The sequence below is a fragment of the Onychomys torridus genome, chromosome 3 (genome assembly GCF_903995425.1).
Source record: "Onychomys torridus chromosome 3, mOncTor1.1, whole genome shotgun sequence".
In the NCBI taxonomy this organism is placed as follows: domain Eukaryota; kingdom Metazoa; phylum Chordata; class Mammalia; order Rodentia; family Cricetidae; genus Onychomys; species Onychomys torridus.
Genome location: NC_050445.1, coordinates 105,306,779 through 105,331,943, shown reverse-complemented (window position 1 = coordinate 105,331,943; position 25,165 = coordinate 105,306,779). Strand labels below are relative to the sequence as shown.

Here is a 25,165-nt window from a genome sequence, read left to right as displayed (position 1 = left end):
ACATGGGGCCTTGTTTCAGATCCTGTCTTCCATCGAGCTGCTTCAGCACTCTCTGCCGAAAATCAACAGGAGCGCCTCTGAGCCCTCTCTGCATCGGGCAGCCCACACTGAGGACATCAATGCTTGCACGCTGACCACATCCCCGAGGCTACCAGTCTTCTAGCTGATGTTGTAGCTGCTCTAAGGCCACCAGGGGAGGAAGAGTCAGCAGGCACCACTTTGTTTCCTCGGGGGCAGAATGCATGTTTTCAGAGAAGCTGCTGCTAAGGACCTAGACTACTCACAGGGCCTTAACTTCATGTTGCCTTCTTTTCTACCCGACTGCCCTGGGAAAGGAAGCTGTCCACCATGCTAGCCTGCTCTGCTCCAGGAATACAAAAGTCAGCGGAGTATTTTAGAGCAAGAAAATGGCCTTGGAGAGAGTCAAAGTGGCTTGCACTCTGGCTGCTGCAGGGACATGCAGTCGGGAACTTAGCTCGCTGAGCCTATCTGCTGCAGGGCACAGACAGTGGTGCGGTGCCAGTTTTGCACATGGAGTCTTGGCCACCTGGGGAGCCTGCTTTGGTACTACGGAACTTCACTTTGCAGACACACCCTCTCTTAACTGTGTCTAAGGTGTCCTGTGTGGATGGCTTTCCAAGCACGGTGCTCCACCTTCGGGCAGCCTCCCACACGCTGAATCTGTCTTCCAGAAGCTGCCCCTATGGGGTGGGCTGCAGCCCAGCCTATCTCTAGTCACATCCTTGTCTGTAAGAAAGCCAAGAATACAGGTTTTCTTAATGATTTTGGGTTTTAATTTTGTTTTTATTGCGCCTGACAAGATACAGTTATCTGATGGTTCCTCAATTATGTTATTTTAATAAAATAAATTAAATTTAGGTTTAATGGCTACTTACTCCTTCAAAAGTAATACCGAGCTCGAAGGCAGTATGGATACCCTATTTGTTTGGTTTCTTGTGTAAAACTCAAGGAGGGTCTGTGAGCCTTTCCTGCAGTTATAAGAACAGCTGAGTAAAAAGCAGACAGGTAATACCCCCCACCCCCAACACACACTATAAGGAGTGCATTTATAAAATATCTGATATCTACAGAGCTTTTTACAAAAATAAATTTAGGTTTAGAATAAACTTGCTGTGACTTACAAAGTTTTACACAGTACATTTACAATCCAGCTGTCTTGGTTGGCTTCATGTCCCCTCAGATATGAGTGACTGTTGGGTCAGTACCACAAAAACAGTGTAGAGTAAGGCCTACTTTACAGGCAAGAAGAGACAGTTTGAATGTGATGCCTCAGTGTCTTATGCTCTCATTGTAAGGGAGGATGGTGATGTGGAGTTTCCCTGGAGACCTTTATATATATGGTTTCTATCACTTAAATGTCAACTGCTTTGGGACTCTGGGGGGAACTAAATCAAGCTTGACCTTCCTCAGAGCAGTAAGAGTCTATGCTACAGTGCAGCACCAACATGACCACATGTTCTACAAGCTGTATAAATTCCAAGGCTCACAACACACTACATTAGAGATGGTCACTGCAGAGGAGCCCTCTACAGGGCTGGCGACGCCTTGGTAAGAAAAACAGATCTGCTGCTTTATGAGCAGCTCCAAGTTTACTGTTGCTTAAGAAAGTCACAAAAGAAAGATGGCAGTTGGGTTTCATTTAAAAGCAATCAATTAAAACAGCTGGACCACATAGCTGGTCCCCAGTAAAGGGGCTGGAGGTACAACTAAGAGCCCAACTCTAAACGTAGTGATTCCATGGACTTGGTTATCTTATGTCCTTCCCTCCACCGGGGCTGTGAAGTGGAGCACGAAGAGACCAAGGGGGTTTGCTACCACACTCACATCCAGGTACCATGCCACCTTGGGTCAGTGAGAGGCTTTTGCACCCTGCCTTGGAAAGCTGTGACTGCAGAGCCTGAAATCAGTGTGAGCACTGATTCTAGGGTTCTGATGATTCTACTCCAGAAAGGTGCATGAAGAGGTCTCCAAGCTCTGTCACGTCAACATCATCCGTGCTAGGGACATGCTGGGTTTCTCGGTTCTCGATGAAATCCCAAAGCCGCACTGAGTTAAAGAACTGCAAAAACAGTCAAAAAGTACACCTGGGTCAGTGGAGATGGCAGCAGACTGAGTGCTGGCTTACTTTGCTTTTGTTGACCCCACTGCTCTGCTGCCAAAGTGTGTAGGAGGGGCCTGGGCAGTAGCTGGGAATCCCCACCTCTCTAACCAGCTTACCCTCACAGTGCCTTCAGAACTCAGCTGCTTCCGAGGTTTCTCTGGCTCTGCCAGCCGCCCATCAGGGTAAGCATGGCGGTAAAGGCACTTGCTTCCAAAGGGACAGGTCCCCTTGCCTTGTTCAAAGTATTTACATGCCTTTTTCCTGAAAAGCACACACACACAATAAATCAATCAACCAGAGACCAATGGAAAATGAACAGCTACAGTCCCTCTGGGGTCCCACTTGTGACACTGGCAAAACCTAGGTTGGGAGAAGGGAGGCGACTTGTTGAAGTCACAGCTGGGATTCTGATTTCCAAGCTGGGCAAAGCTGCTAGGATAGGCTGCGTGGAGGTTGCAGTGCTCAGTAGAAAGGACGGCCCTCCCCCCAATCCTAGCCGCTCCAGTGCCTCTGCACCAGGGCTGAGCGAGGTCTGGGTACTCCAGGTGCCAGGGTTTGCAGCTGATTCACCAGCTCTGCCTAAGTCTCCGAAGCAAGTGAGTTAGTTTCCTTCTCCCCGTCAGAAATTCTGACAAAGTGAGAGGGCAGCCTGGTAAAGTAGGTCTTAGATGCCTGAAGCTATGGGTACCTTCGACTTTTAGAGGCTAGCTTAACTCTTCCTTGTGCCTTTGACCCTTTTCCACTGTTCTGGGATTTTATTTTGTTTATTTATTTTGGTTTTTTGAGACAGGGTTTCTCTGTGTAGCTTTGCACCTTTCCTGGAACTCACTTGGTAGCCCAGGCTGGCCTCGAACTCACAGAGATCCACCTGCCTCTGCCTCCCGAGTGCTGGGATTAAAGGCGTGTGCCACCACCACCCAGCACGATTTTATATTTTTATAAATAAATAAATAAATAAATATAGTAAACTCTCAGGTCTCTAAGGGCCCTTCACTAGCCCCAGCCTCCTCATTGGGCATGGTGGCCTACACCTGTAATCCCAAACCTTAGGAAGCAGAAGCAAGAAGGTCTCAATGAGTTTTGAGGCCAGCCTAGTCTACAGATAGTTCCAGACCAAACAGGGCTATAAATAAGATGCTGTATCAAAAACAATCCTGCTGGGTGATGGTGGTACACACCTTTAATTCCAGCACTCGAGAGGCAGAGGCAGAGGCAGGCAGATCTCTTTGAGTTTGAGGCCAGCCTAGTTCCAGGACAGCCAGGGCTACACAGAGAAAGAAACCCTGTTCAAAAACAAAAACACAAACAAGCAAACAAACAAACAAAAAACCAAAAAATGGCCCAGAGGCGGTGGTGCGTGTCTTTAATCCCACCACTCAAGAGGCAGAGGCAGGTGGATCTCTGAGTTCCAGGCCAGCCTGGTCTACAGAGTAAGTTCCAGGACAGCCAAAGTTGTTACACAGAGAAACCTTGTCTCAGCCAAAACAAAGACAAAACACCAATAACAACAAAACCACAAACAAAAAACTCCAACCAAACAAAAAACCAATCAACCACAACAAAAAACCCAGAAACCCTGCCTCCCCTAGGCCCCACTCTCACACGGCCTTCCTCTTTCTTCTCCAGCTCTACCTATCTGCCCACCAAAGTCAAAAGCTCTAGCTTGGCCACCTCACTTGGTGTTCTCAGCTCTCACATCTGTCTAAGCTATTGACAAAACAAATCCCAAACCAACTGGCCCTCTACTTTCCACTGTCCCATTACCAGGGTATCACCCTTTCCTGCCCACATGCCTGCCTGCCAGTCATGTCTTCCTTGACATCCTGCCACCCCCACTGGTAAGTCTCTAGCCTCTTCAAAGGACACAGTGGAGCTGTGCTGCCTACGCACAGGATAGGGTATTCAGGGCTCCACAAGGCTTTCTTGCACCCAAGGGAGACCCAGGTACCTTCTCTATTCTGTCTTAGGCCACTAATGAAGAAATCTGCCACCACACTGCCATGTCACACTTTGATGAGTAACAATCTCACTCATCTCTCGGTGCCTGGTGGCACTGGGCAGAAGCTCATGTTCTGGAGAAGGCTCAAGAACATCCACCAAGGCAAGGACACCAGCACTGAGGTGACTTCTAACCAGCACAGCACCTTTCTAAGCCCAGCCAGCTCTGTTTGCTGCATCTGCCCTCTTGTGGATGGACAGTCATGACAGGAGGGGAAAAAAATGGTAAAATGGGTAAATATTAAGCTACAGTAATTAGATAAACATAAAAACTTTCAAAACAACAGGAAAAAGACCAAAAAAACAAAACAAAAAACAAACAAAAAAGTCAGAAAAAAAGTGACTTTTGGCCAGGCATGATGGTATAATTAAGCCTTTGATTCTAGTACGTGGGTGACAAAGGCAGGTGGATCTGTGAGCTCCCGGCCAGCCAGGGCTACCCAGTGAGAGCCTGTCTCAATAAAAACAAAAAAGAACAAACAGAAAAGTGAGTTTTAAAGGGCAAATCTGATGTTGCCTTGTGGGTTTGTTTTGTAATGTGTAAATACAACACGTATTATTCATAATACAAATGACAAAGGACAGATACAAGGCAAAAGGAATATTCTGTGAGAAACTCCTAGAAAAGTATCTCTTTTAAAAAGATGCCAGATGTGGTTGTGCCTGCCTATAATCCTAACACTAGGGTGGCTGAGGTAGATGGTTGAGGCCAGACTAGGCAACAGAGTGTGCTAAGTGTCATGAAAAGCATGTGGGGTCAGTCCTCACCTTGCACCTTCTTGTTCACTACTTTCCTTTGCTAGAGTGTGAGCTGTGTGAGGCTGGCACTGTCAGCCTCTTTGAGTGATGTGTCCCCTGCAATGGACAAGGCCTGTGAGATGGGAGATCCTCAGCAGACACTTAGGAAATGCATGGAAAATCAGAGATGCCAAGTTAACCGAAGCACCGGGCATCAGTGCTCATCTGAGAACTCATCTGCTTTCTCAAGGCTGTGCTCATCTTTGCAGCTCAGAGCTGAGCAAAGTGCCTGACAGGAGCCAGAGACTCTGAGATCCACCCACCAGGTTCACATTCTTGGGAAACCTGAAGGTGACAGAGGCTCAACCCACACCTAGCCAGGCAGGTGCCAGGACCCCTATGAAATCAAGGCACTCACCCCATTCCCTGTTTGAAAGCTTCAATCAATTCATTCTTTTTATTCTGATCTTCTACCCAGTACACACTTGGAATTACAAACTCTGATATCACACGGCACTCTGGACAAGACCTGAAAAACAAACAAATCAGGTTTGTAAGGGAGAATATAGTTATCACAATCCTTTGCATATTCCACCCGAAACCCCTTGTTCAAATGCACAGTCAGAGACACAATCACCACTATCTGAGAGAAGCCTGTGCTGATGAAAAGGTTCAACTCAGTAAGAAAAGGAGATCTGAGCATTCATCGAGGACAGCCAACAATCACACAAACAATGCTCATTATCCTCAGTGACTATGGAAGGCAAGATGACAAAAAGATATACTTTACTCCTGGGACAGCTCAGATTAGAAATAAAGGCAAGTGTTGGAGAGGATGTAAAGAAACTGGAATCCTTGTCTGCGGGTAAGAGTAGGAAATGGCTTCAGTCCAATGCCAAGCTACTGTGACACTCCTGAGGTCTAGACTTATGAGTACCCACTAGCTGGCGAGTAGATTCAAGCTGTTTCTCAGTCAGAGCACTGTCACACACACAGTGTGCTCATCGGGGGTGGCCCTGGGAACGTTTGCTAAGGCAAGGGCCATGCACAGTGATGGGCAGAGTAAGGTGTCTGGAGAAAAACCTAGCTTGGGGGCTGACAGAAGACAACAGGAAGGGGGATGATGAGGTTTCTGAAACTAGACTGCATGTCAGCTGAGCAACTCTGGAAAGTCCTGGGCACTGCAGAATTGTACTCTTCTATCTCGGTGAGGCTGCTGCAGAGACAAGTTCCCCGACACCCTGCACCAGAGCCATATTCTAAGGGAGTACCAACCCTTTATCAAGGTGAAATGCCCCAAAGCATGAAAATGCTACCAGGCATACTAGTCTAAGGCAGACACAATGACTGTCTGGAGTCTATGATGTCTGCAAGACAGAACCCAGCCAGCAACAACCTACAGTCTTGCAATTTCCCCAACACGGAGAGAAGGAAGAGGCTGTCACTTAAGACAGACAGATGGGCTCTGGAAGGATGACTTGGACAAGCTCGCTCACACAGCTGGGGCCTGAGCGCTAGAGGGCAGCAGTCCCCATGCCCGCAGAGAAACCCAGCTGCACTCACTTTATGATTGGGTTTTCAAACTGCTTAGCGCATCTCCATTGGCGGATGCAGGAAAGGCAGTAGGTGTGGCTGCAGCTGGAGAGAATGCCAAACCTCCTCTCAGAAGCAGACGCCTTCTCCAAGATCACCTCCATACAGATACTGCACACTTTGTCCTGGCTCGCCTGGAAGGCAAAAGCCTTTTCCATCTCGTGTTCAAAGGTCGACATACACATCTGAGGACGACAGAGAGGAGCTTTAGGTTCTCTCTGGCCAAGATCCCAGGAGCTGCTCAGTCACACAGTCACAACAGCTGCTAAAAACAGCACCCACAGTCCCTGAATCCAGGACACAGAGATCTGACCACAAAGTGGACCTCAAAACACCTTGTCCTTGTCCTAGGTTCTCTAGTAGGATGTGGTCACTACCAGTTTAGCAGCCACAGAGTTCTAGAACACTTAGGTCACTGTGGGAGTTGCAACATTCATGAGCACTGGGTCCCAGGTCTCCTGGCTCTTCTGGATGTTGCTGCGCCTACTCCAGGCCACAATACAGGAAATGCCAAGTAACTGTGACTGAGCTAAATGAATTCAAGTGAACAAGGGCAGGTGAGAAGACCCAGACCTCTGCTCTCAGAGCTGAGTGCATAGAACAGTGCCCTCTGCATGTGGATGAAGATCAGACCCTATCTGAGTTCCACAGCTTGCTACTCCACCGTCCCATGGAAGCTGGACTGCCAGAAATGCTGTCTGCTGACATGTGCATTAGCAGCTCTCCTGGGACATAAGCCTTCTCTGTCAAGAGAGGCCATGACCATTTTATCCCACATAATTACCAAGTCATTAGAGGAGGGAACCTGGCCTCTAACATTGTAACCCTGAGCTTCTTCCCTTCTCTAATCTATCTTCATAACTCTGGAATGAGCAGAGCCTAATGTAAGGCACAGCCTCCAGATGCCAGGGACACTCATAACCTTTAACACTTGGCTCCCAAGAGTTCATGATAAAAGGGACTAGAGAGATAGCACAGCAGTTAAGAGTTCTTGTTGCTCTTCCGAAGGACTTGAATTTGGGTCCCAGTACCCTCATCAGACAGCTTAAAACTGCCTGTAACTCCAGCTCAAGGATTCTACAACTTCCTTACCTTTACAGGTACTCAGATATGTGCACCCCCCCCCCCCACAATTTAAAGAAATGTCCATAATAAGGGTTTTCAAAGTTTCCAAAATATTGGCTAGCTGGATCCCAACCACAGAGATGTGTAAACCTAGGGAGAGAAGATGTGAGAGACTGAGTGTACATGTGGTATAGAAGGCAGGCACAGGTACATGTGCTCCTGAGTTAGAGCTGTTTTCTTTGCTTTGTATTTCTTTTACTCATTAGTTTTCTTAAAGAATGCACTCAATGTTCTGTGACATGAACACAATGAAGCTTTTCAAAAAATTATTTATTTATTTTTAATTTTTATTTTATGTGCATTTATGTTTTGCCTGAATGTATATCTGTGTGAGGGTGTTGGATCCCCTGAAACCAGAGTTACAGTTGTGAGCTGCCATGTGGGTGCTAGGAATTGAACCCCGGGTCCTCTGGAAGAGCAGCCAGTGCTCTTAACCACTGAGCCATCTCTCCAGTCCCTGATTTTATTTTATGTGCACTGGTGTTTTGCCTGCATATACGTCTGTGTGAGGGCCTTGGATCCCTTGGAACTGGAGTTAGAGACAGTTGTGAGCTGCCATGTGGGTGCTGAGAACTGAACCCAGGTCCTCTGGAAGAGCAACCAGTACTCTTAACCACTGAGCCATCTCTCCAGCACTACTTTGCATTTCTTAAAGCTTAATTATTTCTTTTTCACTATTATTTGTGTGTACATGTGTATGCGTGTGTTGTGTGTATAGATGCATGAGGTTCTTATGGAAGTGAGGAGGAGATGTCAGACCTTCTGGTGCTTGAGTTACAGGAGGTTGCACAGAGCTACCCAAAGTGGGTGCTAGGAAGTGAATGCTGGTTCTCTGCAAGAGCAGCAAGTGCTCTTAATTAGTGAGCCTAAACTTTGCATTTCTTATACTTCTTATTCTTCTGTGTTCTAATTAATCAAACACTGATCAATTGGCAAAGGAAAAGAGCTTGAAAAGAGAGTACACATAAATCAGGTACACAACATAGGCCGTCCTGGCAGAAAGACGGCTGAGAGACTCCTGACTCCGGCCTGTGGTACACTCAGGGTTCTTAAAATGAGTTCATGCAAGGCTTTTCAAGTTACCTTCTCATGAGCTTTCCTTTGTTCTGGGTCAAAGGGGTGCAGGACTTGAAGCCTGCAGATCTCACACATGTCTCCATGCAGGTAGACACAGGCATCTCCAAACCGGCACTCCCCAGCAGCAGCATAAGGGCACAACTGCTGTTCACTGCTGTAGGAACTGCTGGCCTCCAAGTCATCTAGGCCACTCCTGATGGCATCTAGGTAGGAATGAGGCTTCATCTCTGGGCTGGTCTGAGGGTCACTGCAGCCACCTGGATTATTCACTGTGCTCGAGAGAGTCTTGTCTTCAGCCAGGCCAGTGAGATCTCAACACAAAATGCACATAGACACACACACACACACACACACACACACATGAGAACGGGCTCACCTTTCAGGTCAGCTACTAGGCCAAATTAGGAACAGCTAGAGAAAAGCAGGCCAGAGAACAACAGTGCAGAGGCTGTGAGATGGCCGGGTGGTCAAGGGCTTGTGATGCAGAACAAAAGAGAATGGGGGTAAACCACCCCAACACATGAAACCCCGAGAGGAACAACCCCAAGAGCTAGAAAACCTTCCCAAGGCCCAGCAGCACAAAAGCCACTTGACTTCTTTCTCACAAACCTGGTCTCAGCCTAGACTCCTTCCTTGCTCTGGATCTGAACAGACTCCTAAAATCCCTAAAGCAGTCACTACCAGGGCATGGCACCAAACAAGAAAGTGACATACCCCTCCATTAAAATACCCAGCTTCAGCCTGGCAGTGGTGATGCACGCCTTTAATCCAAGCACTCGGGAGGTGAAGCTAGGCAGATCTCTGTGAGTTCGAGGCCAGCCTGGTCTACAGAGAGTGTTCCAGGATACCCAAGGCCACACAGAGAAACTCTCTCAAAAAACAAAAAACTAAGCCACACATGCTGCTTTCCCTGAGGTATCGAAGGCTGCAGTCACTCACTGCGGTCTCTGAGCACCAGTGTCTTCTTCTCCCGCTTCCCTGGTTCATGCAAATGTGTCCTCAGAACAGATGTGGTGATGTCAGGAGAAGGTTGAGGACTGGGCAAGCTTGAGGAGGGCAAAGAGTGGGGTGCAGGGCCCACAGCTCCACCTGCTGCAGCTGGGGGCTTTATATGATCATATCTGAACAAAACATGACAATGTATCATGGTCATGCAGGCCCAGCACTGCTCCCCCCAATATATTCACTCCTAGCCACCAACAGCTGGACTCACTGAGGTGGGAAAGGGTCTGTCTCTGTACTCTCAAATAGAAAAGTCTACTGGGGCCATGGAACCTGCTACCTATCTATCTCCACACCTAAGTGTCCCAGTAGGACTGACAGGAACCCATCCACTGCCTAGAACACCCAAAGAGAGCCCTTGACATCTGTGCCAGCAGGAGGCCATTTGGGAAGAGATCTCTAGGACGCACAGACATGGGTGGGTGGATGGGCTGGGAAAGAGCAGGTGGCTGACTCAAACTCTAGAGCTCTGCCAGACACTGAGGACTAGATAGGCTCTGCTCTCCAAAGTGTGGAGCATCTCACACTGTTGTCCAGCCTGGAGCAACAGGGCAGTGTGTGCACAAATGCCATGAGCCTCCATGCTGGAAGTCACTCAAGCATGAACTGGAAATGGCTTTAAAATAAATGGCATATACCTCATGACATAAAAAAACATGATGGGAGGATGGGCTGGTGGCAATGGGAAGTCTAGGGTGTTATACAGGGTTTAAAAGCAAGTCACATATTAATATTCTAAGTACAATTTTAAGTTTAAAATTTCCCCATGCTCAGGCAGGCATATGTTCCTACCACTGGGGGTGGAGGCAAGAGACCCGAAGTTCAAAGCCAGCCCTGGCTACACAGCAAGTTTGAAGTCAGCCTGGGTGGCATAAAACTGTCCACAATACCAAATACAACCCCCACTCTCCACACAGCTTCACTCCAGTAGCCACCGCTGTGGCAGCCTTGCCTGCAGCGTGCACCGTAGGCGCAATAGCCTTTCTGGTAGTATTTGCAGACGGTGGACGGCTTGCTGTTCGCCAAGTCATGTGAAAACAGGCACTGGCTGCCTTCTCGACACACACCATGCATGAAATACCTGAGGAGACAAGAACAGAACGGCTGAGTCCTGCCTGGGAAAGCAGCACTGTCCAACATCAACGCGCCAGCCCTGCCCATACTGCCTACACTTTCCTTGATTCAAAGACCCAAGACTAGCTTTTAGAAGAAAAATGACCTCAAAAGTCTCTCTGTGGGAGATGGAGAGATGAATGAGCAGTTATGAGTACTTTCTGCTTTTGCAGAGGACCCAGCCTCTGGTTCCCATCTCAGCTAACAACCATGTGAAGCTCCAGTCTCAGGGGGATCTGATGCCCTCCTTCGGTCTCTTTGGTCACTGCATGCATACAGTACACACACATACATGCAAGTAAACATTCATACACAGAAAATATTTTTCAAAACCCTTCTATGTGGATAAGCTCTTGATTTATGTTAAATATGTAAGATATGAGTTTCATAACTGGGAAAACCCACATGACTGACTGGTGTGAGAAAGTCTTGGGCTCAGGCCAAGTCACAAAGCCCTCTTCCCTATCCTGCTGTTTCACTTGTAAGTGATGACATCATCTACTGTTTCCCGAGGTTGTTGCAATGAACCCCAAGAGAGTGTGGCATCAAAAGACACAAGTGATGCTGGGCATGGTGGCACAGTCTGAAATTCTATCACTCTCAGGAGGCTGGGGATTTAGCTCTGTTGGTAGGGTGCTTGCCTAGCATGTGCTAAGCCATGAGTTCTATTCCCTGCACAGAATAAACCAGATTCGGCAGTACATGCCTATAGACCCAGCACTCAGAAGAGCCGGGAGGATTAGAAATTCAAGGTCATCCTTAGCAACATAACAAATCTGAAGCCAGCTTACACAGGAGATCTTGACTTAAAAGAAAACAGACCTGGTCAGCTGGGCGGTGATTCAGGAGGCAGACAGGTGGATCTCTGTGAGTTCAAGGCCAGCCTGATCAACCATGTCTCAAAAAACTAAAAAGATGTAGAGCAATGAGTGGATCTTAGCCTGTGGGTCTCAACCCCTTTGGGGGTCACATTATCAGATATCCTATATATCAGATACTTACATTACGATTCATAACAGTAGCAAAATTACAGCTATGAAGTAGCAACAAAATAATTTAATTGTTGGGGGTCACCACAACATGAGGAACCGTATTAAAGGGTTGCATTAATAGGAAAGTTGAAAACCACTGGGCTAGAGAGATGGCTCAATGGTTAAGAGTTCTTCCAGAGAACTTGGGTCTGATTCCCACCCAACACCCACATGGTAACTAACCACCTGCAATTCCAGTTCCAGGGAGACCTCAACTGGCTTTCTCAGGTACTGCATGCATATGGTGCAGTCACACAGGTAGGCAAATCATAAAATATACACATATAAATAAAAGTAAAAAGAGAAGGGGAACCAGAGTGTGCATTGGGCACAAGGAATAGCTCTGGGGTTGTAGACATATATATTCAAAATTAACTGGTGACAAAACTTAAAAACAAAAACCAACCTTTGACACTTCTAACAAGTTTTTATAAGTTACACCTCAATAAACCCTTAAAGACAGACAGAGATGGGTGGAGGGTGGCTAGACAAGCAGGCAGAACACAGGGATGGTTAGTAACCAGGTGCAGCATTCACATCTGGTCATCATCTGGCTTCAAAAGATGATAAAAGATGTAAAAGATGTTTGAGGAAACCCACTGAAGTCTTCTTGAGTATGGACTAGGCTAGGCCACAGTCCACACTAGCCAGTAAAATGCACATTTGCTGGGGCTGGTGATGTAACCCAGCTGGCAGTGTGTTGACCAGCTGGCATGAGGAGTACCACTGTAAATGACAGTACTTGCTGTCTGTAATGTCAGCACTCTGGAGGTGGAACAGTGCGAGGTCACCCTTGGCTACATAGTGGGTCCATGATGACCCAGCCCTCAAGCCCCAAAAGGAATATGTAAAAATACAGTAAATTGAATACAGCTGAAAAGAACAGATTATTGCTGTGAAATAATCCTTTTGTATACTTACTGTGTGAATATATGTCTCTATGATTGGTTTAATAAACAGACTGACTGACTGGCCAATAGCTGGAAAGTTAAGTGAGGAAAGCCAAACTGAGAATGATGGGATGAGGAAGGGCAGAGTCAGAGGAGTTGACAGTCAGATGGAAAACGAGTCAGATACACAAAATGGGATAGAGGTAAAAGCCAAGAGCCTCAGGGCATCACATAAGATTAATAGAAACAGGAAAACTTGTAAGAGCTAGTTAGTAACAAGACTGAGCTATTGGCCAAGCATTTATAATTTATATTAAGTCTCTGGGTCAGTTATCTGGGAGCAGGTGGTTGGAACAGGAAAACTCTGCCTACAGATTATAAAACAGCATACAGCCAGACGTGGTGGCTCACATCTTTAAGCCCAGTACTCAGAAAGCAGAGGCAGGCTGATCTCTGTGAGTTCAAGGCCAGCCTGGTCTACATAGCAAGTTCCAGGTCAGCTGGGGCCACGCAGTGAGACTGTCTCAAAAAACAAAAGCTGGGTGTGGTGGTGCATGCCTTTGATCCCAGCACTTCAGGTGGATCTCTGTGAGTTCGAGGTCAGCCTGGTCTACAAAGAGAGTTCCAGAACAGCCAGAGCTGTTACAGAGAAACCCTGTCTTGAAAAATCAAAAGCAAACAGTAACAAACAACAAAACCCCCCAAGACAAAGAAAGAAAGAATAATAATAAAAATCCATGCACAAAACCCACAAAAGTAGTATGTACATATAATGGAATATTATTCGGCCTTAAAAGGGAAAACATTTCCAACTCAAAACTATATGAATGAGCCGTAAGGACATTGTGCTAAGTGAAATAAGCCATCACAAAAGATACATATGAGGAGGTGCTTTGAACAGTTAAATTCACCGAGGCAGAAAGCAGAGGGACTGTTGGCAGTTAAGGGCCGGGGACAGTGGAGTTCAGCACAGTATTTTTTGTCTCACAGGCAGAACTCTGGAGATTGCTCACATAATTGTAAATGTACCAAGGCCACAGAACTGTAACATGGGCGCCCTGGCAAAGCTTAAGCTATATTAGATTCACTTTATCACAATGTTTTTTAGGGTTTCTACTAAAATGAACACCATGACATATGAGGAAGAAAGGGTTTATTTCAGCTTTCAATTCTCAGGCCTGAGGGCAGGAACTCAAGGCAGGAACGCTGCAGACTGGCTTGCTCAGCTTACCTTCTTATATTGCCCACAGTGAGCTGAGCTTTCCCTCTAACATCAATTACTAACCAAGAAAAAGCAGCAACAGGCTTGTCTACAGGCCAATCTGATAGAAGCATTCTCAAGACTCCTCTTCCCATGTAACTCTAGTTTGTGTTAAGTTGACAAAAAAAAACCAACCAGGACATACAATATTCTTTAAAAATTCCATATATAGGATCTCATTTTGTCTAAAAATATTATGAACATAAACTATTGTGCTAAGACTGGTGATCCACAGAAGTATTGAACTATCTAGGATAACTCACAGAGGGGTTAAAAAGGAGGGTGGGAGATAGCTGGAATAAGCTCAATATATAAACAAAGGGGGGGAAACTTTAAAAGCTGGTGATGCCTACAGTAGGCTGGGGGAATCTAGGCCATCACGGGGCATTTTCCTAACTGCAGCACCTGCACCTCCCAACGTGTCTGCTGTGAACACGTTCTATAACCGCCTTTGTAGTACCAAAGCGCTGACGTTGCTTGTAAACGACTGCTGGCAGTGTAGACTGTTCGGTTCAGTCTTATTCAGGCTCCCCAGAGTGCAGCTCTTATTAAGGTCTGTAAAAGACAGGGACAAGTCACACTTATGTAACCCAAGTGCAGACTGAGTACTGGGGAAGCAGTGACAGGAGACACAGATGGCCAGCGAGGGAGGAGACTAGAAGTTCATGCTGCGTGGAAGAAAAGGCTGGAAAGAAAGGGCAGAGAGGTGAGGTGTGGGCAGGCCTGCTGGGAGCCGGGAACCATGCTACCAGTGCTCACCAGGTCACCTTGTAACTCTGCGGCTCAGGCCAGGCTTTCTGGAGATTCCAGAACACGCCCTCCCTACTGTGGGCCAGCAGCCTGCAGGTATGAACACTGCAGGGAGAAGGGGGTCTGAAGAAGGTAAAACATCCCTTCATAAAAGGCTCAGAAATGATTTTCTATAACGTAACAGCTTTACCGGAAAAGAATATTTAACAATTTAATTAAGAACACAAGGGCCAGGCACTTGAGATGCTGAAGAAGAGGGTTGTTACAGCTAAATGCCTTACTGGCTATGTACAACACCTTGTAGAAAAAGGAAACACACACACACACACACACACACACACACACACACACACACACACACACACACGAAATTTCCCTCACCAGTCACCAGCAGATTTGATCCTGAGCTAAAGCCAGCTGTGGTGCTTCTGGCCTGCCTGGTTTACCTTGCACCCCTCCCTTTCAGTATAGAACCTTTTGGAATTAACTGTGGGTGGAGCCTCCTCACACTCCACTAAACAAATTTAACAATCTGAGGAACACATGAGGAGGAAACATACAAAGGATGATCAGTGGCTATGAACCATCTTAGCTTCGAACTCATGAGAGGAACATACAACCTAGGAGGAAAATGAGAGAGCTGAACTCAGAGAGGCAAGAGGACCCACAACATGCCACACAAGACCACTAATTAGAACACACCTGCCTCCTCCTCTTCCTCACGGTCCTAAAGCCCAAAGACTAGATCAAGGGTACATCCACACTGACAGTGTTGCAAGGCTCTGCACCCTGCAGAGCTGGTACCGTGGCTAAGCCAGGAAGGGAAAGAGCAAAGCAGACAGCCCAGCACCTGGCCTTTTCCATGGCGGAGACACTGGACCAAACGACAGTGCCCAATTTGTGACGGGCTTAGCAGGCTGCTGAAGATCCCCATTACTGCTTAATGAGCAAGCATGTATCTTCATATCTTTGCTTGCTACCTCCACAAAAGCACCCCCCCCAATCTGATAAAAGGGACAGAAATTTCATCATCAGAATCAGAGCCAGAGCCCACCAAGATCTGAAACTGAAAGCTTCATGGTCTGGGACTTTTCTAGGAAAAGATTTCCCAGGAAACATTTCCCAAGTCAGACACTGTTCAGTAGCTTGCTAGAAGCTGATTTGAATAGAAAACAAAATTAAAGAAGAGGAAGGGAAAGAATGGAGGGCTTAGGAAGAAGCTCATGGAGTGCCCATGGCATTCAGAGGCCCTGGGCTTCATTCTTAGCAGGCATAGAGAGCAAGTAAGGCCATGGAAAGGAATCACCACAGTAGGTCTGAGACTGATCCCTCTGAGCTGGCCTAAGAACAGCCTTTGGCTTCTAGAAGCTGCTGGTATAGTCACGAGTCCCTACACTGACATAAGAGCTTCCCACTGTGCCTCAACTGTACCATGGTGTGGTTCACACAAAACCTACTTACTTCCTCTTGGGTCTGGAAGGTGGGTCACAAGCAGAGGCTGCACTGGCCCCACACTGCATCGCGCTTGGTACCTCCAGTGAGAAAAAGTGCTGTGTGTTTCTTTGCAGGGATAGAAGCAGGCCCCTGCGCTTCCCTGCTAAGCCAGCTAACAGCCTTGGTCTGGAGTCCAGCTGTATGCTAAACACTATGACTCTCTAGCTAGTCTCCAGGTGGGAGGGTGGTTAATCCTGAGACTCCTCCAGACAAGAGGATATTCCACATCTAAACAGTTGGGTAATTCTTTTTATTTTCTGAGACAAAGTTTTGTTATATATTGCCTCAGCTGACCTTGAACTTCTGGACTTAAGTCACAGACTCCTCTGCCTCAGACTCAAGTGGCTGAGAGTGTAGGCACGCCACCACACCACACTCGGTAATTCTTTGAAAAAACGCCACTTAGGTGGCAGAGAGCAAGACATGGTAGGATAATACCCATAACCCCAGCGCTCGGGCTGAGTTGGGGACTGCAAACTGCATAGTAGCCTGGGCCATAGAAAGGAGACCCAGTCTCAACAAAGCAAAACAAAGTAAGTAATATATTGTAACCATCCATCAACTGGGACTGAAGGCACAAAACTAACCTGGTGCCAACAGCCCAACCTGCAATGCAGACTAGGACTAGCAAACTCCAACACATGGCAGGCAAGTTTACAATGGCTACGAAAATAGAAGGCCAAGTGTGGTGGCGCACGCCTTTATCCCAGCACTGGGGGGGGGGGGGCAGAGGCAGGCAGATCTCTGTGAGTTAGAGGTCAACCTGGTCTACAGAAGACAGTCAGACCTACAGCCTGGTCTACAGAGTGAGTGCCATAGGATAGTCAGAGCTACATAGTAAGAGCCTGTCTCAAAACAACTACAAGCCTGGGGAGCTAAGATAAGAAACACTTCACAGTCTTCTGGAAAAAGACCAGAGATTTCCTTAGTCAGAGCAGATGACTACCAAAGGTCATCTGCTCCACCAGACAGGTGACAGCAATCTGGCTACAGTGCAACAGTACATACGATGAGTTTTCAAATCTGATCACTACCTTCCCAAGCCACACTCAGCAACTAGCCTTCCAGACTGTGGTTAAGCTCCTGAGTCCACATGTGCTGGCTAGGTTTTTTTTTTTTTTTTTTTTTTAATCAAGTTGACATGACCTAGAGTAACCTGGTAAGCTGGAACACCAATCAGGAATAACTTCCACAAGATAGGTCTATAGGCATGTAAAGTATTTTCTCTCTCTCTCTCTCTCTCTCTCCTTCCTTTCTTTCTCTTTCTCTCTTTCTTTCTTAAAAGATTTATTTTTTTATTACACATACAGTGTTCTGTCTACAGGCCAGAAGTGGGCACCAGATCTCATTATAGATGGTGAGCCACCATGTGGTTGCTGGGGATTGAACTTGGGACTTCTGGAAGAACAGCCAGTGCTCTTAACCTCTGAGCCACCTCTCCAGCCTGTATTTTCTTGATTGATGACTGATGTGGGAAGGCCCAGCCCACTGTGGGTGATGCCAACCTTGCCCAGGTGGTCCTGGACTAGATAAGGAAGGATGCTGAGCAAGTAAGTCATGGGACCAAGTCAGTAAGCAGCATCCTCAAAGGGTTCTGCATCAGTTCCTGCCTCCAGGTCCCTGCCCTGACTTCCCTCAATGATGAACTGCAATGTGGGAGTGTAGGCCAAATAAATCCTTTTTTCTCCAATTTGGTTTTGGTCTTGGTGTTTATCACAGCAATGGAAAGCAAAACAGGACACATGTAATGGCAGAAGAGAACTGACTCCACAAAGTTGTCCTCTGACTTCTACACATCAGCTATGAGACACACATGTCCAAACATGCATATCATATACATGCACAGTAATAATAATACACACATAAACCACTGCACAGCATTCACACACACACATGCATGCACACGCACCCTTCCAACACATATATATTTTTTAAAGAAACACTGCCAAGTATTTTGTGATCTCCACATACATGGAATTAAGACTCAACAGTTGAAGAAACTTGGCCCTACTCCCAGCTAATTTGGTCCCCTTTATGCTGTGAGTCCACACAAGCCATTTCACCGCTCCAAGTGACTGAGGTGAGATACAATCACTGCTTCCAGGAAAGCTAGGGAGTCCAGTCTCGTGTCAGAAGTGAAGCCAGCTGAGAACGTTCTGCCTGTCCTCTGGGGCACACTCATCTCAGTCTAACGATCTTCAACTGCTGATCTTTCCCCTAAAAGAGAGGACTATATATGGGCTGGTGGGGACAATGATGTGAGGGAGCTTGAACCTCAAAATAGGGAGGTTCCTTCTAGGGAACAGTCCAAAGACTTTCAGGCAATATAAACCTGTGGTTCACTACAGGCCCCAACCTGTCTGAAATCATCCATGTAGCTGAGGCCAAACCCAAGAGAGTCAGTCTGGTTTCCCACGGGGCTTCAGTTGTCTCTCTCTCCAAACCTGCTTCTGCAAACTCTTTCCAAACACAGGTAATATGCAGTCTGAGAGTCAGGATTGCCTGGCAGCACACCATAGGAGCAGCTATTTGTGCCCATGTGTATGCATGAACATGAGATGCATGCACAGGTAGTAGCATGTATCTACCATGCACAGGTGGTAGAATGTAAAAGATGTCCTCTTTACATTCACTTATTTGTCTATTGTGTGCACATGTGCCCTTACACTTAGGCAGGAATGAAGATAACCCCAGAGTCATCCTCAGGAACATCCGCTGCCTTTGAAATAGGCATCTCTCGTTGGCCTGGACCTCACCAGGCAGGCTAGACTTCCTGGCCAGTTAGTACTCAGATCCTCCTGGCTAACACTGGGTTTCTATCTCCCTAGCACTGGAACAGCAAACATGCCCCCATACCCAATGTTTCCACATGGGCTCTCGGGATAAAACTTATCTTCAATCTTGCAAGATACGTTAGCTGACCCCAGTATTGATACCATAGAACAGAGGGTATTCAATGTTAGGTTTTAAGTCGTCAAGGCTGAGAACACTGCTTCTCACAAATATGTGGTACACAATGGCCAAATTGTGTACAGGGCCTTCTCAGAAATTGTTTGAAGTTCTGTGCTAATGCCAACCCAAAACTCAGCTAATAATTTATGAAACAACTCACATGGCAGTTTTTTAAATAAAATCTACTTAACACAATCCAAAGACACATAAATTTGGTGCTTGTATGCTTGCTGAGGTATGGGTAGAGAACTATGAAGTGTCTTTGTTTTCCATAATGAAGAATGTCTGCAAAAGCATCCTGTAACTCAGAGCATACAGCAGCCTGGCATCTGAACTGACTGGGGCAGTAGACGGCAGGAAGGTAGTACAGCGCCTGTACCTGTGTTAGAATCAAGGTACCGCAAGCCCTGTGGCACAGCAGAAACACCTCGAGTTAATGTCAGGTATGTTCAGAAACCTGTCACTGAGCCAGTGAGATGGCTCAGTCCCATCTCCTGATGCCACCATGGCAGAACCCATCCCTGGAGGCTGTCCTTTGACTTCACACATAAACCACTGCACAGCATGCATACACACACACACACACACACACACACACACACACACACACACCCTTCCAACACAATTATTTTTTAAAGAAACCTTTTATCATTGCCAAGTGTTTTGTGATCTCCACATATGTGGAATTAAGACTCAACAGTTGAAGAAACTTGGCCCTACTCCCAAATCACTCCTTGCACCTTTACTGTAAGTTATCAATGTCAAGGACAAGGCTTTTGTGAATAAAGTGAGAAAACACCCCACAGTCTCAGCATAAACACAAACCTGGCACTCCCATCGATCCTGAAATTTTCCCACTTAAATATTGCTTTTATATTTAGCAGGGCCCAACTTCTTCACACCCTTAAAAAAAAATCTTTTAAAAAACAAAAACAAAGCTGGGTGGTGGTGGTGCACACCTTTAACCCAGCACTCTGAAGGCAGAGGCAGGAGGGTCTCTGAGTTCAGCCTGGTCTACAGATCCAGTTCCAGGACAGAGAAACCCTGTGTGCGGGTGGGGTGGGGTGGGGTGGGGTGAGGAGTGGTGGGGTGAGGAGTGGTGGGGTAGGGAGTGGTGGTGGGGAACTAAAACAACAACAACAACAAACGTGTGTGTTGCCTGCGTTTATGTCTGGGCACTGTGTGTATGCTTGGTGCCTGAAAAGCCAGAAGAGGGTGTCAGATCCCTGGCCTGGTGTAACAGATGGCTGTGAGCCACTATGTTGATGCTGGAAATTGAACCGATTCCTCTGCAAGAGCAATCACTACTCCACTCTACAGCCCCATGCTTCATAACTTTTTACAAGGAAATTTCCTTTTCATACTTTTTGAGAAAATGGTCCTTCAACTGGAACATATTAAAAGCTCTGAAACACCCCTTTAATCCCAGCACTCGGGAGGCAGAGGTAGGCGGATCTCTGTGAGTTCAAGGCCAGCCTGGACTACAGAGTGAGTTCCAGGACAGCCAGTGTTGGCATTCAAGCATCTGTACTGGCCTGTCCTTAGGGTCCTGACAAGATACATCCTCAGCTGCAGCCACTAAGAGCACCCCCTGTGTGCATTTGCTATGGTCCATTATAAAAGCCAGGCCCTGCCTGGCTCTCGCCTCTTTCTCTTCCTTCCCTCTGTCTCCAGACTAGTCTCTGCCCCTTCGCTCCCCTCCCCTCACTTAAACCTCCCACACAGGCCCTGTTGTATGGTGTGACTCCTTCCTATTATTTTAAAAATACAACAGCCAGAGCTACACAGAGAAACCCTGTCCCCCAAAACAAGACAAACCAAAGCTCTGAAACATCCTTCAGTTGAGCACAAGCTATAAGACTCAATACCAGAGCCACACTTGCACCACTCTGAAGCTAAGCTTAGGGAAACCCTGACAATACTGACGTTGTTTCACTGTGGAAGATGTCCAGCTGACGGAGCAGGACCGATGGTGGCCACTGACTGAATGTCTGTGAGGGATTATCTAGATCAGGTCAATTCAGGTGGGAAGATCCATCATGAATGTGGTGGTATCAATCCTCAGGCTGGGGTCAAGACTGAACAAACAATCATTGCTCTCTGGGTGTGATGTGATCAACTATCTCAAGCTCCTATCACATCATGGACTGTACCCTCCAACTGTGAGTCAGAATAAACCCTCCCCGATTATGCCACTTTTGTCAGGGATAGCACAACCAGTACAGCACCACACACTGGGCGACTTGACAGGGCCGCAGAGAGAAGCCCACAAACACCAGCTAGCCTTCAACAGAAACGATCCTTCCCAAGCTTCCAACTCTTGCTAGCGACATCCCTCAGGACTCTTACTTGTGAGGCAGAACTAAAGCTTTTAGGTCAGGCTACCTCCAGGTGCAAAAGGGGGAAAAGAATCAAAAGACTTGATTTAAGCATTATATAAAGATTTTGTAGTCACACATTTTAGGAAAGTGAAGAAATTAAAAAAAAAAAAAAAAGTGCTAGAATTAAACCATAAAGCAGCCAGGTGTGCCTCCTAGCGAGGGAGGCAGAGGTAGGCAGATATGAGTTCAAGGACAATCAGGGCTACATAGACAGAAACAATTGAAAAAAAAAAAAAAAACAAAACCATAAGCAAGCAGTTTTAGAAATTATTTTCTAAGTAGCCTGAATCTGCTTTGCAAAGGGAAGGGAGTAAACACACGAACACTCACCCTCAATGAAGACATTCTCGTCCCAATGATCCGCAAATACTGGTATAGACTGTCTTAAAGTTTCTGTGCTGTGATAAATCACCATGATCAAAAGCAACTTTGGGCCAGGCGTTGGTGGCACACGCCTTTAATCCCAGCACTCGGGAGGCAGAGGCAGGCAGAGGCAGGCGGATCTCTGTGAGTTTGAGGCCAGCCTGGTCTACAGAGCTAGATCCAGGAAAGGCGCAAAACTACACAGAGAAACCCTGACTCTACAAACAAAAAACAAACAAACAAACAAACAAAAAAGAAAAAGCAACCTTGGGAGGAGAGCTTATACTTACAGGGAACAGTTCGTCACTAAAGAATATCAATGTAGGACTCCAGGCAGGAACTAATAATGAGCCTATGGAGGAGTGCTGCTGACCAGCTTGCTCTGCCTTTCTTACAACATCTAGGACCACTAGTCCAGGGGTAGCACCACCCTGGGAGTTGGGCCCTCCCACATCAATCATCAATCAAGAAAGTGAACCACAGGCTAGTCTGGTAGGAGCATTTTATCAATTGAGGTTCCCTCTTCCCAAATGACACTGGCTTGTGTAAACATAAAACTAGCTCACACACAGACACAAACTGCAATTTTCCGATAACTACTTAACATAAGCCACCTGGGCCCTGGGTACTTGGCTCAATCAACCCTTATATGGAATTTGGAAAGAAAGGTGTCAGGTACATGCACTAATGAGAAGTAACAAGGTAATTAAATGAAATGTTTATCACATAACCAAACTCATCTGTTTCTTTTTTCGGGGGTGGGGGTGTTTTGAGACAGGGTTTCTCTGTGTAGTTTTGGTTCCTGTCCTGGATCTCGCTCTGAAGCCCAGGTTGGCCTTGAACTCACAGAGATCCGCCTGGCTCTGCCTCCCGAGTGCTGGGATTAAAGGCGTGCGCCACCGCCGTCCGGCTACATCTGTTTCTTAATTTACTCAAACCAACTGAAATTTATATAAGCTGAGGCTCCTCTATCCAAATTGCTTGGGCTCGGGAGTGTCTTGAATTTTCTGTATTTTAGATTATTTTCATGTACATATCTCGGGGATGGCATAAAAGTCTAAGCATAGAATTCATCGTCTCATATATGCTTATTCACATATCCTGAAAAATTTATACAGTATTTCCGATAATTTTCTATTTTAATATAACAAAATTTCGTGGTGAGGAATTTTCCACTTGCAGTACCACGCTAGAACTCAAAAAGTTTGGGATTCTGAAGAGTTTTGAAATTTGGATTTCCACACTCTGGATGCTCACAAGCTGCACTTCCCAAACCGCAAATCCACAGGACTAGACCCTAAGCTTGTCACCGAGTTACGACGTTGCTACTCAACCATTTTTATTTCAAAATAGGAGTCACAGCGTAGCTTTCTGGTTCTTCATCTCGTCTAACAAGCCACCCATCAACGCTGTCTTTCTGCTCCTAAATGGGTCTAACCTCTCTCGGTGGTCTCGGTTTCCTGCACCGCGAAATGGGACCATCCGCTCTGGATAAGGAATGCGACCAGCCCGCGTTTCCCGCAATCCCCCCTGGCTCACTCTCTGCAGCTGCTTTTGCCGCTCCAGCGTCTCCGCGGCCTTCGGGTTCCTGCGTGTTATCCCGCTGGACACCTCCCGCCTCGGCCGGGTTCGGCCCCTCACCTCCCTCCGGCTGCCTGACAGCGCCCAAGGCCCCGCGGCGCCGCGCACTCACCTGCAGGTGACCTGCTTGGTGCTCATGGCGGCGGGGACACGGGCTGGAGTCACGCTAAACTCTCAGAGCCGCCAGCGGCACGGCCCAGCCCGGCCCCGCCCCGCGCGCGCAGTCGCGTCACTCTTGCGCGCGCCACACCCGTGCGTGCGCCACCTGTAGGGGGCCGGCCGGAAGCTTAACCGCCGTCACAATTAGTTCCGTTGGGAGGGGTGTGTGTGTGGAGCCGGAAGGTCCTTACTCCCTAGCGCTCCGGGTCTCCCCTTTTCTAGACTAAGGGGTTGAGCGTGAATGGCATCCTAGACTTGCCAATCGTCTGCATGGCCGTTACTTCCTAGGGTTTGGCCCCATCTCCAAGACATTCCTTTCTTTCTTTCTTTCTTTCTTTCTTTCTTTCTTTCTCTCTCTCTCTTTCTTATTTATTTTTCTTTCCCACCGTCCCTCCTTTCCTCCCCCTCCCTCCCTCCCTCCCTCCCTCTTTCTCTCTCTCTCTCTCTCTCTCTCTCTCTCTCTCTCTCTCTCCTTTTTTGAGACAGGGTTGCTCTCTGTAGCTTTGGCACCTTTCCTGGAACTCACTCTGTAGCCCAGGCTAGCCTCTAACTCACAGAGGTCCGCCTGCCTCTGCTTTCTGAATGCTGGGATTAAAGGCATGCGCCACCACTGCCCGGCTAAGGTATTCTTTTTCAAAGGTAATTTTATTATTTTTATTTTATGATACGGGTGTTTTTGTCTGCAGGATGGCTGTGTGCCAACCATGAGCATGCAGTGCCAGAGCAGGCAGATGAGGCAGTTAGATCCCCTGGAACTGGAGTTATGGACGGTTGTGAGCTGCCACGTGGGTGCCAGGAACTGAACTTTTGGTCACCTGCAAAAACAGCCAGTGCTTCTAGCCACTGAAACATACTCTAATAAGAATATTTTTATTTATTTGATAATTTCATTTATGTATACAATGTATCTTGATCATATCCAACCCAAATAGCTCCTCTCCCTCTGGTCTTTTTATGTAAATACACATACATATGCATTACTCAAGGCAGGAACCTGGAGACAGAAACTGAAGCAATACGTACATATATATAATTTTGATTTTTGTAAATATAGTTGTGTTGTCATCTTTGAAAAAGTATCTCCCATTTTATTCTGTTAAATTGGCATTGTATAGAAATTAACATTTTGGTCTGGAAACATACTCATTTTTTCCATTTGTATAGAGGTAGTGTACTGTATTCAACATGTAAGGTCTGCTGAGTGCTTAGCTCTAAATAGGACATCTATGTCAACACTCAACCCTGCAAGCAAGGCTCAGGGAACATCGTGGAAGAAAGGGTAAGAGAATGTAAAAACTGGAGGGTAGGAGGAGTGCTAAGAAATGCTGTCCTCTGTGCATTAGCACTAGAACTCCGAACTCCCAGCAGCTGTGGCTACCTGCCCAAGACTGGGCCTGTGGCCAGATGTGGTGCTGCATGCCTTTAATTCTAATCCTTTAGTCAGGAAGCAGAGGTAGTTAGATCACTGTGAGTTTGAGGCCAGCTTGGTCTACACAAGACTAGCCAAGACTACATAGAGAGACTTTGTCTGAGGA

General features: G+C 46.9%; 2 protein-coding genes across 6 annotated transcripts in view; one reads left to right on the top strand and one right to left on the bottom strand.

The window, feature by feature from the left end:
- Positions 1 to 885, top strand: part of Raf1 (Raf-1 proto-oncogene, serine/threonine kinase) — a 57,730-nt gene extending 56,845 nt beyond the window's left edge. For 4 of the 5 annotated variants that reach the window (XM_036182330.1, XM_036182333.1, XM_036182336.1 and 1 more), the window contains one exon: positions 20 to 878. In XM_036182330.1, coding sequence (XP_036038223.1) covers positions 20 to 163 — 144 coding nt within the window. In that variant the 3' untranslated portion in view covers positions 164 to 878. Of the gene's footprint in view, positions 1 to 19 lie in introns of all 5 variants that reach the window. The other variant, XM_036182334.1, reaches the window with a different exon arrangement.
- On the bottom strand, positions 772 to 23,714 carry Mkrn2 (makorin ring finger protein 2). The gene is made up of 8 exons (XM_036182337.1): positions 23,584 to 23,714; positions 10,608 to 10,736; positions 9,593 to 9,774; positions 8,660 to 8,964; positions 6,422 to 6,636; positions 5,277 to 5,387; positions 2,239 to 2,383; positions 772 to 2,080 (listed from the first exon to the last, which is right to left on the bottom strand). Exons 1-8 carry the CDS (start codon positions 23,607 to 23,609, stop codon positions 1,943 to 1,945), a joined length of 1,251 nt encoding a protein of 416 aa, XP_036038230.1. The 5' UTR covers positions 23,610 to 23,714; the 3' UTR covers positions 772 to 1,942.
- Between the last annotated feature and the right edge of the window lie 1,451 nt (positions 23,715 to 25,165).